We start from the raw sequence: 12,519 nt of genomic DNA on the forward strand, positions 1-12,519 counted from the left end.
ACGGGCGAGACGTGAGGTAGGTGAGGTTATTTCTCATTAACTTACTCAGGTGATTAACACGCAAAATAAAGTAAAATCTGTCTAAGTTAGTTAGAATTACAATCGAATAACAGTTTCTACCTAAACATTGTTGGATATCTTGGAGAGTTAGCGCAGTTACGCTAGACAGTCAGCTTTGGCTCCACAATATGACACATTTTGAAAACGATGGCTGCTCTAACATGCTCATGAGTGCAGCATATCGATTCAAATTCCAACGGGCCACCAGCATCCAACTGCTATGTCATATCTGTGTCATGGCTAACTTGGGTTGCTGGGTCATTTACCTCATCCTTTGCCTCAACCTTCGATCTCAGATGTCCTTCAATCAAAATTTCTGTGGTTTAGACTTTAAAAAAAAAAAAAGCTCTGGAAATAAATTTTACATTTGAACAACAAACCACTGCTATTGGGCCCCCAGGAATTGTGGGTCATTTCATCTCATGTGAGTAAATCATTGTTAAAACTTCAAAATAGTCATGTTAGCACACATCCTACAAGCTCATTGCAAAATACATACAAACCACTCTCCCAGTAACTTGCATTGAATATTTATTTATGTCCAATATACAACCAGTAACATTTTTGTGTTGTATGATTAAACTTTTGTGCATGTAAATAATTTAATGATGAACAAAACTTTTTTTTACAAATGCATATATTGCTAGCTCATAGTTCAGCCAATGACTTCAGTTCTTTTTAAATCTGCTATTAAATACTGATATACAAAAGGAGGCAAAACTAATTATAAGAGTACAATGATGACCACAATAACAAGGACCCCCCATGACCAATGACACCCCTGACGCCAGCAGCTGTCAAAGAGTGACTCCCCTGTTGGAGGCGGACTGTCAGAGAGCTTGGAGACCAACCAAAATAGGCCACTTAGAGTCCACAGGTCTTCAAGTACAAAATCACTGAAGAATAAAAGTTTGTGTTTCAGTATTTCTCTGAAATGTGCAACAATTCAAAAGACTTGCTGACTGTGGTGTTTGATCACATGATGTTCTAGAATATAAACACTGAGAGCAACAGTGGTGTACCGTAAGAAGCCAGGAGCAGCTGAAAATCTGGCTTCATATCTTTTCCCTCAATGTGAAAGTGGACGAGAAACAGGACTTAACTGTTCACCATCTCTATATCATGAGGAGGACCAACACCCTTTAGAACATTATACATCCATCAGTTCACAATTCACACTGCGGGCAGTTTAAGTATAAAGCATACCACGACACTTCATGACCATGTTCTATTAGGGTTGAAGGTCGGACGTTTGTGCTGCTGAACTGTACTGGGACGTACTGAGAGGTGCATACAAGTTGAAAAAAATATTAAAAACAGATCTCAGGATGACCTTGAATGCTTTAACGGGATTAACAAACCTTAGAGATTATAAACTCATTTAAACAATGCAATTAAGTCTCATTCTCTCATTTATGCACAGAATTGGACATTTGAGAATATGTGAATGATGTCCACTTCATCAATTAGATGACACTGGACACTCAAGACACTTCTGACTCATGGCTCAGCCAATAATGATAAGAAATTTGGTTTTGCAGAATATTATGTCACAGAGCAGTGTACCTTTGACCTTTTCAGTATAACACATCATCTCTTCCTTTCATCTTTCAGACAGTTATGTGAAATTGTGTCAGTCCCGAAGACTTCGACCTCCAACTTCTTCTGACTACGGGAGGGGGGGGGGGATGTTTGTGTCAATTTGAAGACTTTCCTCAAGCTGCTTCTGAAACATCATGTTCATAAGTATGGCACAGATGGAAAAATACAAAGAAAACTTAATGACATAATGACTCCAGTCCAAAGATCAACAAGACTAGAAGCGCATCATGACATCATCTTGAGACAAGTGTCAAATGTTCACTCAATTACTGTTATTTGACATCATTTAGGTTTAGTTTTCAGCATTTCGTGTAAATCCAAACTGATTTGTTCGAGGGTATTTTCATTTGACGGTGGTTTCATTGTTACAGAGTGTCTAAGAAATCTATTTCTTTTCTCGAAAGCAGCTTCTCAAAAAATGTCACTGACATACAGCACTCACAAATACAGTATACACTCAGTGCAATTCAATCAATTGCTTTGATCGATCTGAAACGTTTAACAATGGCCGACTGTCCCAGTGAATGTAATGCGTGACACCAAGCATGTTTTGAGTCAAAAGTCAGCAATTGGATACCAACCATATCCATCTGTCCCACATGGACTGAATGTGCCTCAAACCTAAAACGCTGAAAGCAACACAGTTTCTACATAAAAGAGAAAGATGATTAATCGTTCAAGGCTACTGACGCAAACATGTGAGGCACGTTTGTATGAAGGTTCGTGGTTTTGTCTTGTGCTCTCTGCTCTGCATCACATCCTATTCCGCTTTACTAATCCTTCAGCCAGGACTGTTAGACCTCCTCACCACATGAAGCAAGTGTAGATGTGTGACACCTACAAGGGGCAATTCAAGAAGCTTCATGTAGACAAACGTGTCCAATGTTCCCTTGACATAAAACAGAACATTGACATTTTTTTGGGAGTCTTTGGGAAACAGCAGAAACCAAAACATGATGCAAATCTGCAAAGACCCGTCCAAAACATGACAGAAAAGAACATACAGATTGTATGCAGTGTTTCAAAGTATTTGTACTGTTCCAATTTTTCTTCTTTGAAGAAAAAAAAAAAATCTGAGATGTGTTCTGTAGCCAGAGTCGAACATGTAACTGGCACTTGTCCCCTCAGCTCAACCTCGTCTCATTCAGGATCATAGAAGTCATCTCTCCACAATATTTACACATCAAGTGGAGACCTGCAGAGATGTTGGTGTGACTGAAGCAGAGACAGCAAACACATCAAGCTTATGGCAACAAAATGACACAATAAAAAGGCAATATCCTTTGGATTAAAAAGACATGCTGGAATGTTACTGTCCAGGTCCATGTCTCTGGCTCGGCCACCCATCAGCACTCCAAAAAGAACACTGCTACTAAGCAGCTGGGGACAACGTGGCTCGCTTCTTCATGGGCCATTCCAGGGCCGTTCCAGAAACTTGTTTAGCACTTTCATACAGTTGGTAGTCCAGTGAGAGGCATTACAAAAAAGGTGATAATCACAGCAGCAAAGGTAATATAAGGCAAGGTCCTCTGACTTCTGGCCTCTGCTTGGTTGAGCTCTGAAAACATCCTACCTCCTAATCAACATTCCCCATAATGCAGTTTAACAGCATCTCTTCCTTATCACATGTTCAGGTAGTTGGGATTGTGGAACAGCATTTAAATAACATGAGAGAAGGCAAACAACCTCGGCGTAGCCTATTTCCACCAACTCAGTGTTAGTGCCTCAGAAGGTCAAACTTTCAACCGTTGTCTGTCAGTGACTGACAGGTGACGTTAAGTAGCTAGTCAGAAGACTAGCGTCATGACAGTGACACGTTTATACATCATCACAATTACCTCCTGAGTACAGCCTAAATCAGGGTTGTCAAACTGATCTGCTAAAGGCCGTGTGGCTCCATGTTCTCATTCCAACCAAGCAAAAGCGACACATGATCCAACAACTAAGCTGTGTGGACACACAGTAGCCCAGTAGCCCAGTAGACCCCCCCCCCCCCCCCAGCCCGAGAAATCTTTCAAGCACTGTATAAACATGTTGTCCTCACCAAATCACAAGTGTTGGTATTTGCATGTGACAGCTCAGCCTCTTTCTGATGCTCTCTGATTTGTATGGTTGTGAGGTTGATTCATAAAGCCAAGACATTAGTGTAACCATTAGCGTGTATGTATTGTCCATCACATCTGTACCAATGGCATGGCAGTTTCATGCATTAGCAAGGAGGCTAAAACCCATAAGCACTAGTATCAGTTGTCAGTGCATCTCTTAAGGTGTCAAAGAGTGAGGTTTGCTCATTGCACAGCACTACTCTCTGGCCACCATAGCACAGGCATAAACTTTGCATCTTTCAATCAATTTATCATTAAATTATTACTTATATATTACTATTAATTCATTAGTAGCACTCAGTAATTTGAGAAATGTCTTACTCTTGTATTGGTGTGTTTTTTTTATTTTTAAACCTGTAAATTTTGGAAAGACTGACTTGGTATCCATGCTCTTTTCCTGCAAAAGTCATTGAAGACATCATTTAAAAACAAGACCAAACCTTGACTTCCAATAAATAAGTCTCACAGCCTTGAGCTTTTAGCACCACAGGCTTGCACCTGTAACCCAGCCATTCCCATTTTGTCTAACATGTCATGCATCATTAAACTGAGAGGATGTGATGAGAAGGGCAATTCTTTCATCCCTTCTTGAAGTACGGACAACAAAAGCCTTAACTTAAGAGGTTAAGGAATATTTTTAAAAAAAATTATGTTGTTGCAGGCATAATGAATATATGTATTCAAGCATACACAGAATGAAAAGATAAGTACTAGCCCATTTCCATGTGTGAGGCTGTCTAAAAAATAAAACCACTTCCATCAGTCTTCTGACAAGTTCACTGAAGAAGGCGAGTCAATGAGACACTGGGGATCAAGGCGTGGGAGAGAGAGGGACATGAGTTGTTGGCGAGGGAATGGTAGTTGCAAGGTTGTAAGTTGAGTTTGGAGAAGATGACTGAGGGGATGCTAAAGGACTGTAAATGGGCCTGGCAGAGAAGGTTGAAGAAGGGGAGTGTTGAGCAGCAGTAGCTGATGTTGGGGAGTCTGAGCTAACCTCATCCCCTTCTTCTGAGTCCCACACTTCACTCTGCAAGTAGTCTGCAAATAAGGCCTTGGCTCTCTGCAGCACCCTGCTTAGGTTGTGGCGCCGCACAAGGCGATCAAAGTGCATGGCTAACTCATTGTAATCCAAACTGTTTTTAATGATATGATCCCGGTGTTCCAGCAGAATGGATAGGCACAGGAAAAGCATGAAGGGATTGCCTTTTCCGAACTCTTGAGGAGGCGGAAGTGAACATGGTTTGATGCTGGTGGTTTCAGCTTTTGCAGAGTTAGGTGTGTTAGCTGTGGTGCTTGGGGATTTGTTGCCAGGAGAAGGGAGATTGTTGCAAGATGACTTGGAACCAGGAAGCGAGGGGCCTCTTCCAAAAGACAAAATAGGTGAAGAAAGAAGGGATCGATTCTGTGTGTGCGAGAAAGATGCTGCAGATGATTTTACAGCGTGGGCTGAGGGTGAGATGATCCCAGTACTGCTGAGCACTTGGGCGGAAGAATTCAGTACTCTTGAGACAGTTCTTGGTAAGGCCTCTCTTCCATGAGCTGTGGATTGTGGAGGAGAATCTGGAGAAGCACCTGGCCAGCTGGAAGGAGAAGCTGAAGGTGTGTGAGCAACAGATGAGCCTGTTTTCCAGGGGGGTAGGCCACTAGGGAACTGAAGAGGTGGTGAGCCAGGTGAGGAACCATTGCCACAGTTTTTAATGAGAGGTGTTCTTTCTCCTGGGTCCTCCTCACTGTCAACTGTGGACTGGCGGAGAGGAATTCTCGATACTGACCTTGAAGGTACCAGCCCCTGTGACTGCTCAACTTCCTGCATATCAAAGCTATCTTCATTTTGGCAAGTATAGTATTTAAACTCTCCAAAACTAGTTTGCCTCTCTAAAGGGGGAGCTGGTAAATCGGCCTTTTCCATGTTCTCTTGTGACATATCCAAATCCTGCCTGTCCTTGTCCTCTAAGACAGCATCCGTGCAGACATCTGGTTCTTCTCTTGAGGGTCTCAGCATATGTCGTCTCCGCTGCTTCTCTTTTTGTTGCTTGTCATCTCCAACACAGATCTCCACTGTCTTGTCTTTATCTGTGGATTGTACCATGGCTTCATCTGCCTCTGATGGTGGTCCAAGAAGCTCCACTTCAGTTTCAGGAGGGTCTGGGGGCAAAGAGCTCCAAGTAACCTCCAGCATCCTCAGAGCATCGTCAAATGCAAACTCTCGCTTGAGCTCCAAAAGTAACCAGCGGTAACAAAAAAAGAGGTCGTCAGCTCCTCGGGATACCAGATAGGAATAGAATTCAGAGTCGGAGTACTGAAGAAGTAACTTTAGATGCTGAAACTTAATAGACATGAGCTGCCCATCTGGCCGGAAGTTCCCCTCCAAACGTTTCATAATGCCACAAAAGCAAATGAATGCATGAGCTTCATTGTCCATCACCGCAAGTATAGGTGAGGCGATGTCACTCATTCCTTGACAGTATGAAATCTGGAAAACAACACATTCACACTCGTTAGACAGTAAAACTGACAAAGACAAGCACAGTTCTAAATCAAGAACATAGTTTTTGAGAACAAAAAAAAAAACTATAAATAAAATTTGCAGAAAGACTAAAAATCTATACTTTCTACAACAGAAACTAAAAATTGCTGAGGTTTTTTTTCCTATAAAAAGGTACATTTCTCACATTTTCCCCAACATTAAATGTGTTTGTCCTTGAGCCACAATGCAACTTTCCACAACCTTCTTGGATATGTAAAATAGTACACTAACTGGGGTCTGTTAGAGGAAAGGTAGACCCCAAAGCCTCACTTATCAACGTGCAGAAATCATTGCATATTTAGGTTTGATCTCAAGGTTGTCAACTGTAGTTGCTCATGATATTGAGATTTATTTAAACCAAAGTTACTTGTAAATATTAAAAGCTGAAGCTATGCATTTTCATTTGAAATTATAAAGCCAACAAGTCACATGATGAAGGATCGCTTGACACCTGTGGATGTGTAATGGCGAAGGTCGTAAGGAGATCTGTGAGGGCTGTCAAATGTGGACTGTCTTCTGAGCCTGCATAGTATGGGTGGGCTCGGTCTGTCCTCAGGACATCTTTGAGAACATTTCCACGGATAAAGTCAAGGTCCTCGTTGCTGACTCGGGCCTTCCATTCTCTCTTTAGCTGGTCATACTCCCTCGTCTTCCGCTTCATGTAGTCCATTCTTTCCTGTCCGCTCAGCCCGTCAGGGTAGACATTCAAGAGGTACCGCCAAACAACCTATACCACAGCAAACAATGCTTACAGGAAAGATTTTGAAATCATTTCAACAAGCTAACTATTCATATATCACACTCCTTAACCAAGATAATTATCCTACAGTGGTTTTTTATGCAGGAGACACAGGAAATGACATGATAAGCTTGTTTCCATTGAGCTTTGGTGTGAAGAGTGGGGAAAGGCTTAACAATGACAATGTGTTTATATCGCAATCGACAGATCAGGGATCCATAGATCGATCAGTCAATAGATCGATAGATATACACACATCATCAGTTGTGACAAATGAAACAATATTTTTCTAATATTTCTCAAACACTGTGCTCTGAATCACAAATAGGAGTCTGTGGGAACCAGAATCAACCAGGACAACTGACAAACTAACTGGACCAAATGTGATGACTGATTAAGATGTTGAGTTGCACCTTGCGCAGCGAGGGCTCCACGCCACCGTGGTAGATCCGTAGTCGCAGTTCCTCCGGTCGTGTCAACTGACCCTGTCCGTTAAGGTAACTGTGAAATTCAGCGTCACTCAAAGGGGGCTTGAAAGGCTTTATCTCCTCCCCATAGGACCAGCTGAAGGCCTGCTGGACTCTTGACAGGGTCCGGCCCACCTGAACACAAGTATAATGTGAGTAGTCTATCTAGTAGGGGGAGTGTGAAGAAAGTTCCAGAATGCAAAGCCACCTGTGACAATAAGGACTGGGTGAAGGGAAGAGCTGCAGATGCCAAAGACCTGGTCCTATCAGCAAGAAGCTGCTCAGAGCCGATCACATCTTTAGGGCTGATGATGTCCCAGTCCTCCATAACAGGACCTACGTTTGAACAGAAGTCGAACTTTGTAAAAGTATCTGAGACAATCATCACTTCACAATGATATATAGTCAACGTGATACATGGACTGTATTCATATAGTGCCTTTGTGGTAGTCAAAGAGCTCTACAAATACCGCTCAAACCAAGCAAAAGTTAAGGGATCTTGGACACCTGGTGAAACTACAGTATCTTTGTGAAATTATTAACTTGTGTTTCTAAAATATTGAGGGGCCAGGCTGTATTTATGCAGCTGGGCTGAAATCCATGCTCCCATCCATGAAAATAAACAAAGTTTTGCACAGAGATACAGTCCTGTGCCAAACTTCCTAAACTAGCTTGGTCACCTAATAGTCCCGATGGCAGTGCCACACCAACTGCCTACATGAAGCTGGCAACAATTTTGAAATCCATCACTCTGTTTTTCTAAACAACTGTCAGACTTGTTAAACCAATAGCTCCTTCTACATTTTAGCTCAATTAACAGCAAACTTGCTCAACAGCATTTTCAGACTGCCCTCCAGAAATCAGTAAGACAGATTTTAATTGATCAAAAAAACTGGCATTTCAGCATGACCACTATTGTAATCACTCCAGCAAATTCTCCCTAAAGGAACCTTAAATATTTATGTAAAAAATGAATGGTGCAAAATTTCTGCATTTTGTCTTAAAAACTGAATATTTTAAAATGATTTTTTCGTTGCCCTTATTGTCCTTAATTTTCCTAGGGGAAAATTGAGCAACATTAAACATTAGTTTGTCTCTTGTGGAGCGATCGACCTTTGTCAAAAACAATTGCAGGTATCTCTGTGTTGTCTAAATGGCGTACATGCATTCTCAGAAGTTTGTCAAAAAGTAAAGTTTTTAAGCTAGTTTGAAATCTGCTGTTACAAGTAACACAATGAACCACAATCCTTCAGCATTCTACCCACTTCTACACAGCTAGTTCCAAACTTATCTATTTATTATTGGATTTCTCACTCACATTCACATGAGGGAGGCATTTAGGTCAGAGGGTACAGCAGCAGCTGTCTGGTAATGGTTCAAACCTTGGATCTTCCAGGCCTTGTGTTGCCTGGTTAATACAGAGTGGGACTTTGCTCTAGTATGACGATAAACCTTGATTTATTCCTATTTCTGAGAACCTTCAAAGTTTTGATTATTTCTGTGAGCTGTATGTTGGATGCAGCACTGCTCTTACTGTCTTCTGAAGGCTTGATATCCATCTTTAGCTGCAGATATGGTTTGGCTGCACTGACGAATGCAACATCCAAATCCCAGTCAGACAACAGTGACAGATACACCTCAGCACCACTTCGATCTCGAGAAAGATAGCTGATACTGAAATTTCTCTTCCTGGTTTGAGGAAGCAAACACACACATGCACGCGCACACACACACACAAACACACACACACACACACACACACACACACACACACACACACACACAGTAGCTCTTGTTAGGACTTAGGTGTGATAGCTTTGAGTGCGGACCAGGGTGGTCCCTCTTACCCGTTTAAATCAAAGGCTCTGATGAGAATATGCTGCAGGACCTCCAGTGACGTTATCTGAGGATCAACAGCAAAGGAGCGGAACTCCACAGGAAGCACCCCGTCACATTTCTGAAAAGCATGACATAACAATTTGTGAAAAGTTCCAACAAAACATGCCACTCTTAACCCACTGAGTTTTGATCAAAAACAAAGGTCAGAAAATCACTAGCTTTTTGCTCTCCAAATGTCACTGTGGACGCAACAAGTGTGCACTATTGAGAGAGTGGGGAACATGCCAGCCATGCCTCAACATCACAGCTAAAAAGACCAAAGTTTGGAGATTCCTGCAAACCGCCACTGAATTAAAATGGAAAAAAGAATCACTGTAAACCTGAAAGGGTAGACAGTAAGTGGTATGTTCAATGATATGCAAAAGTCATCAATGTGTAAAATGTAGTTACACTGAGTCTGGTAGTCAATTATTTGATCTCAAGCAAGGACTTGCAGACTTTCGCCCCCTCCTGGGTATAGAGGCGCTTGACAAAGGACCTCCACAGATTTGAATCTCACGATATCCATATTGCTTTATACAGAAAGATGCCTCTCATCATCATTCGGAACAGAGGAACATCTGTACAGATGTTGATAACATAAATGCTATCCCTTTTGCGTGTGAGAAATTGCTTTCTTCATTAGCTCCAAGCTTAGATTCTTCTGCAACAGCCTTCATGTTCCTCTCTGTCTTTTTTTTTTTTGTCTATATACAGTTAGCCTAATGACTTTAAGGGAAACTGATATTTTTCCACAACAATGTAATAGTCACTGAGGAAGAGAAACTGCATCCACCATGGATGGCTGCAGCACTATCCTCAAGCTAGCTGGGATAAGTTAACCTGGATAATAAGAGAATGTACAACTAGCTGTGGATAAGTGAGATGTGCTCCCGCCACCGATAAGCATGAAGGGATTCTGTCTTTCAACTCATATTGTCAACCTGAGGACACCAGGACTGGACTGGTACATCAACAACAAAAATCAGAACTGAAATTTTGGCCTTGACCTGCCCACTGCAATCAATTGGACACACCTGGGGCCAGCAGTTTAGGCCCATTTTAAAAGATCACACTGAGTAACAGAGGAAGAGGAGCCAGGCCAACCCTGCTCCAAGCAAACCTTGTGGGACACATTAATATAGTGAATCATATCACAATTTCAATATTGCTGCAATTAACTGCAATTTAGATATGAGATGAGATCAATACTGAGCCGCAGAGCTATTTTTGATATAAAAAGGCATCAAGTTATGTCAACTGTAAGAAAGAGCATTTGAAGCAAACCAGACAAGTGTTGAGAACAGTCACTTATACTGTTTATGACAAAAGATGCCTCAGAGACGATAGCTGCTTCTCTAACCCAGCCTGTTGTATTTATGTGGACACCAGTCAGCTGGTGAACAATAACACCGCGTGAGAGGCTCTACAGCTAGACCTTTCACCTCAATAGTCAATAGTACAATATCACAAAATTGTTATTCAATAATTAACAACCAAACCGCAATGTTTTATTAACCACGACAACATGAATCCAGCTGACTTTTGACGTCAATAAATATTGTCCACAGCGCGCGCGCGCGCACACGCGTTCGCTGAGCATACAGGTGACGTCAGTCTGCGAGGGTTGATATACAGCGATAGCACTGCGTATGATAATGGGCTTTACACGACAACAGTGACTGTCATGAAGAAGACATGGCTGTGGTGGGGGGTCTGATGAAACAGAAAGCAGAACTGATATAGCTGTCCCAGACATGACGTCCAACCGCAGGACGTGGAACATTGACGTTAGCACAAGCCGACAGTAGGAGCTAAGACAGTAGACAGGTTAGCTCACAGGAACGGTACTTATAGCGAACTAACTATCTTAAAGGTATTGTGGTCCTACCTTGACTTTGACTCGAACCACCCCCCTCTCCTCCTCGCCCGCCATGGTCGGATCAGGGTGCTTGTTTTTCTTCTACACCGACATAGTGAGCAGCACTGAGAGAGGGTAGCATTGGCCGAGCTGCTGGTTGGTGACTTCTCTTCTCGTGTTTTGATTGGTGGCTGGATATGAACATATAGGTGAAATTCCACCACCTCCTGGACTGGAGTATGAACCGCATTAATTTGGAATTACAGTACAGTTTTACTTGACAACCTTTCATAATACCACAGTGGTGGAAAGTAACAAAATATATTTACTCAAGTACTGCACTGAACAACAGTGTTATGGTATGTATGCTTTACTGAGTAATAGTATTTTATGGTAATTTTTACATTTACTCCCCTACATTCAAAGGATATATAGCACCTTTTCTTCCTTACATTTACAGTATCTGAACCCATCAGTTACTGGTTACTTTAGAAACGAAGATTTTGCATAGAAAATAGAAGAAGAAGAAGACATAATCAGAGAAGCACAACTGGAACACGCAACTTTTAGAGGTCAGTGGTTTTCGGATTGAATGCTCCTACTGGAATACACAAATATTATGCAGCAGGCTTTTCATTTTGATACTTAACTAAACTCAAAATGGCATACTTCTATACTAGAATCAGTAGGATTTCTACTTTTACTTAAACAAATTAAATGCATACTTCTTCCACCACTCCAATACCAGGTAAATGTCTTAACACAACCACACTAGACACCAGCACTCATCAAAGTTACCAGTGACCTTCTACTGGCATCAGATGAGGGACTCGTCTCTGTCCTATTAGATCTCAGTGCAGCTTTTGATACCATTGATCACCATATCCTTCTACAGAGACTGAAACATGACATTTGCATTGAAAGAACTGCACTAAACTGGTTTAGGTCATATTTACTAGGTCGATCTCAGTTCGTACTACCTAATGATAACCCCTCTGAAACTACGACAGTCAGTTATGGTGTTCCACAAGGCTCTGTGCTTGGACCAGTCCTCTTCACCCTATATCTGCTTCCACTAGGTCACATTATGAGGAAACACTCAATTAATTTTCACTGTTATGCAGACAATACGCAGCTGTACTTACCGATAACACTGTATTGTCAGGACGCCGTCCAGCTGTGGTCCGAGTCAAACTGGGGGGGATCACGCCATCAAACACGGTAAGTACCAGTACTACATTGTCACGTGCCCGGGAGTGCAAACTTCGAGGGTACAACTG

The 12,519-nt window shown here is 41.9% G+C and overlaps 1 protein-coding gene across 3 annotated transcripts; it reads right to left on the reverse strand.

Annotated features, from left to right (window-relative positions):
* Positions 1-223: 223 nt before the first annotated feature.
* Positions 224-11,404, reverse strand: tbc1d25 (TBC1 domain family, member 25). Of its 3 annotated transcripts, XM_086213905.1 has the most exons (7): positions 11,270-11,404; positions 9,348-9,457; positions 9,035-9,189; positions 7,709-7,836; positions 7,447-7,635; positions 6,746-7,021; positions 224-6,240 (listed from the first exon to the last, which is right to left on the reverse strand). In XM_086213905.1, exons 1-7 carry the CDS (start codon positions 11,312-11,314, stop codon positions 4,579-4,581), a joined length of 2,565 nt encoding a protein of 854 aa, XP_086070031.1. In that variant the 5' UTR covers positions 11,315-11,404; the 3' UTR covers positions 224-4,578. The 3 variants fall into 3 exon arrangements, with proteins under 3 accessions (XP_086070031.1, XP_086070033.1, XP_086070032.1); XM_086213907.1 differs by lacking the exons at positions 9,035-9,189; positions 11,270-11,404 and having other exon boundaries at positions 9,348-9,455; XM_086213906.1 differs by lacking the exons at positions 9,035-9,189; positions 9,348-9,457; positions 11,270-11,404 and adding an exon at positions 8,819-8,943.
* Positions 11,405-12,519: the final 1,115 nt, after the last annotated feature.

The sequence above is a fragment of the Aulostomus chinensis genome, chromosome 9 (genome assembly GCF_037954235.1).
Source record: "Aulostomus chinensis isolate RoL2024-O1b breed Wild chromosome 9, RoL_Achi_v1.0, whole genome shotgun sequence".
NCBI classification, from domain to species: Eukaryota; Metazoa; Chordata; class Actinopteri; order Syngnathiformes; family Aulostomidae; genus Aulostomus; species Aulostomus chinensis.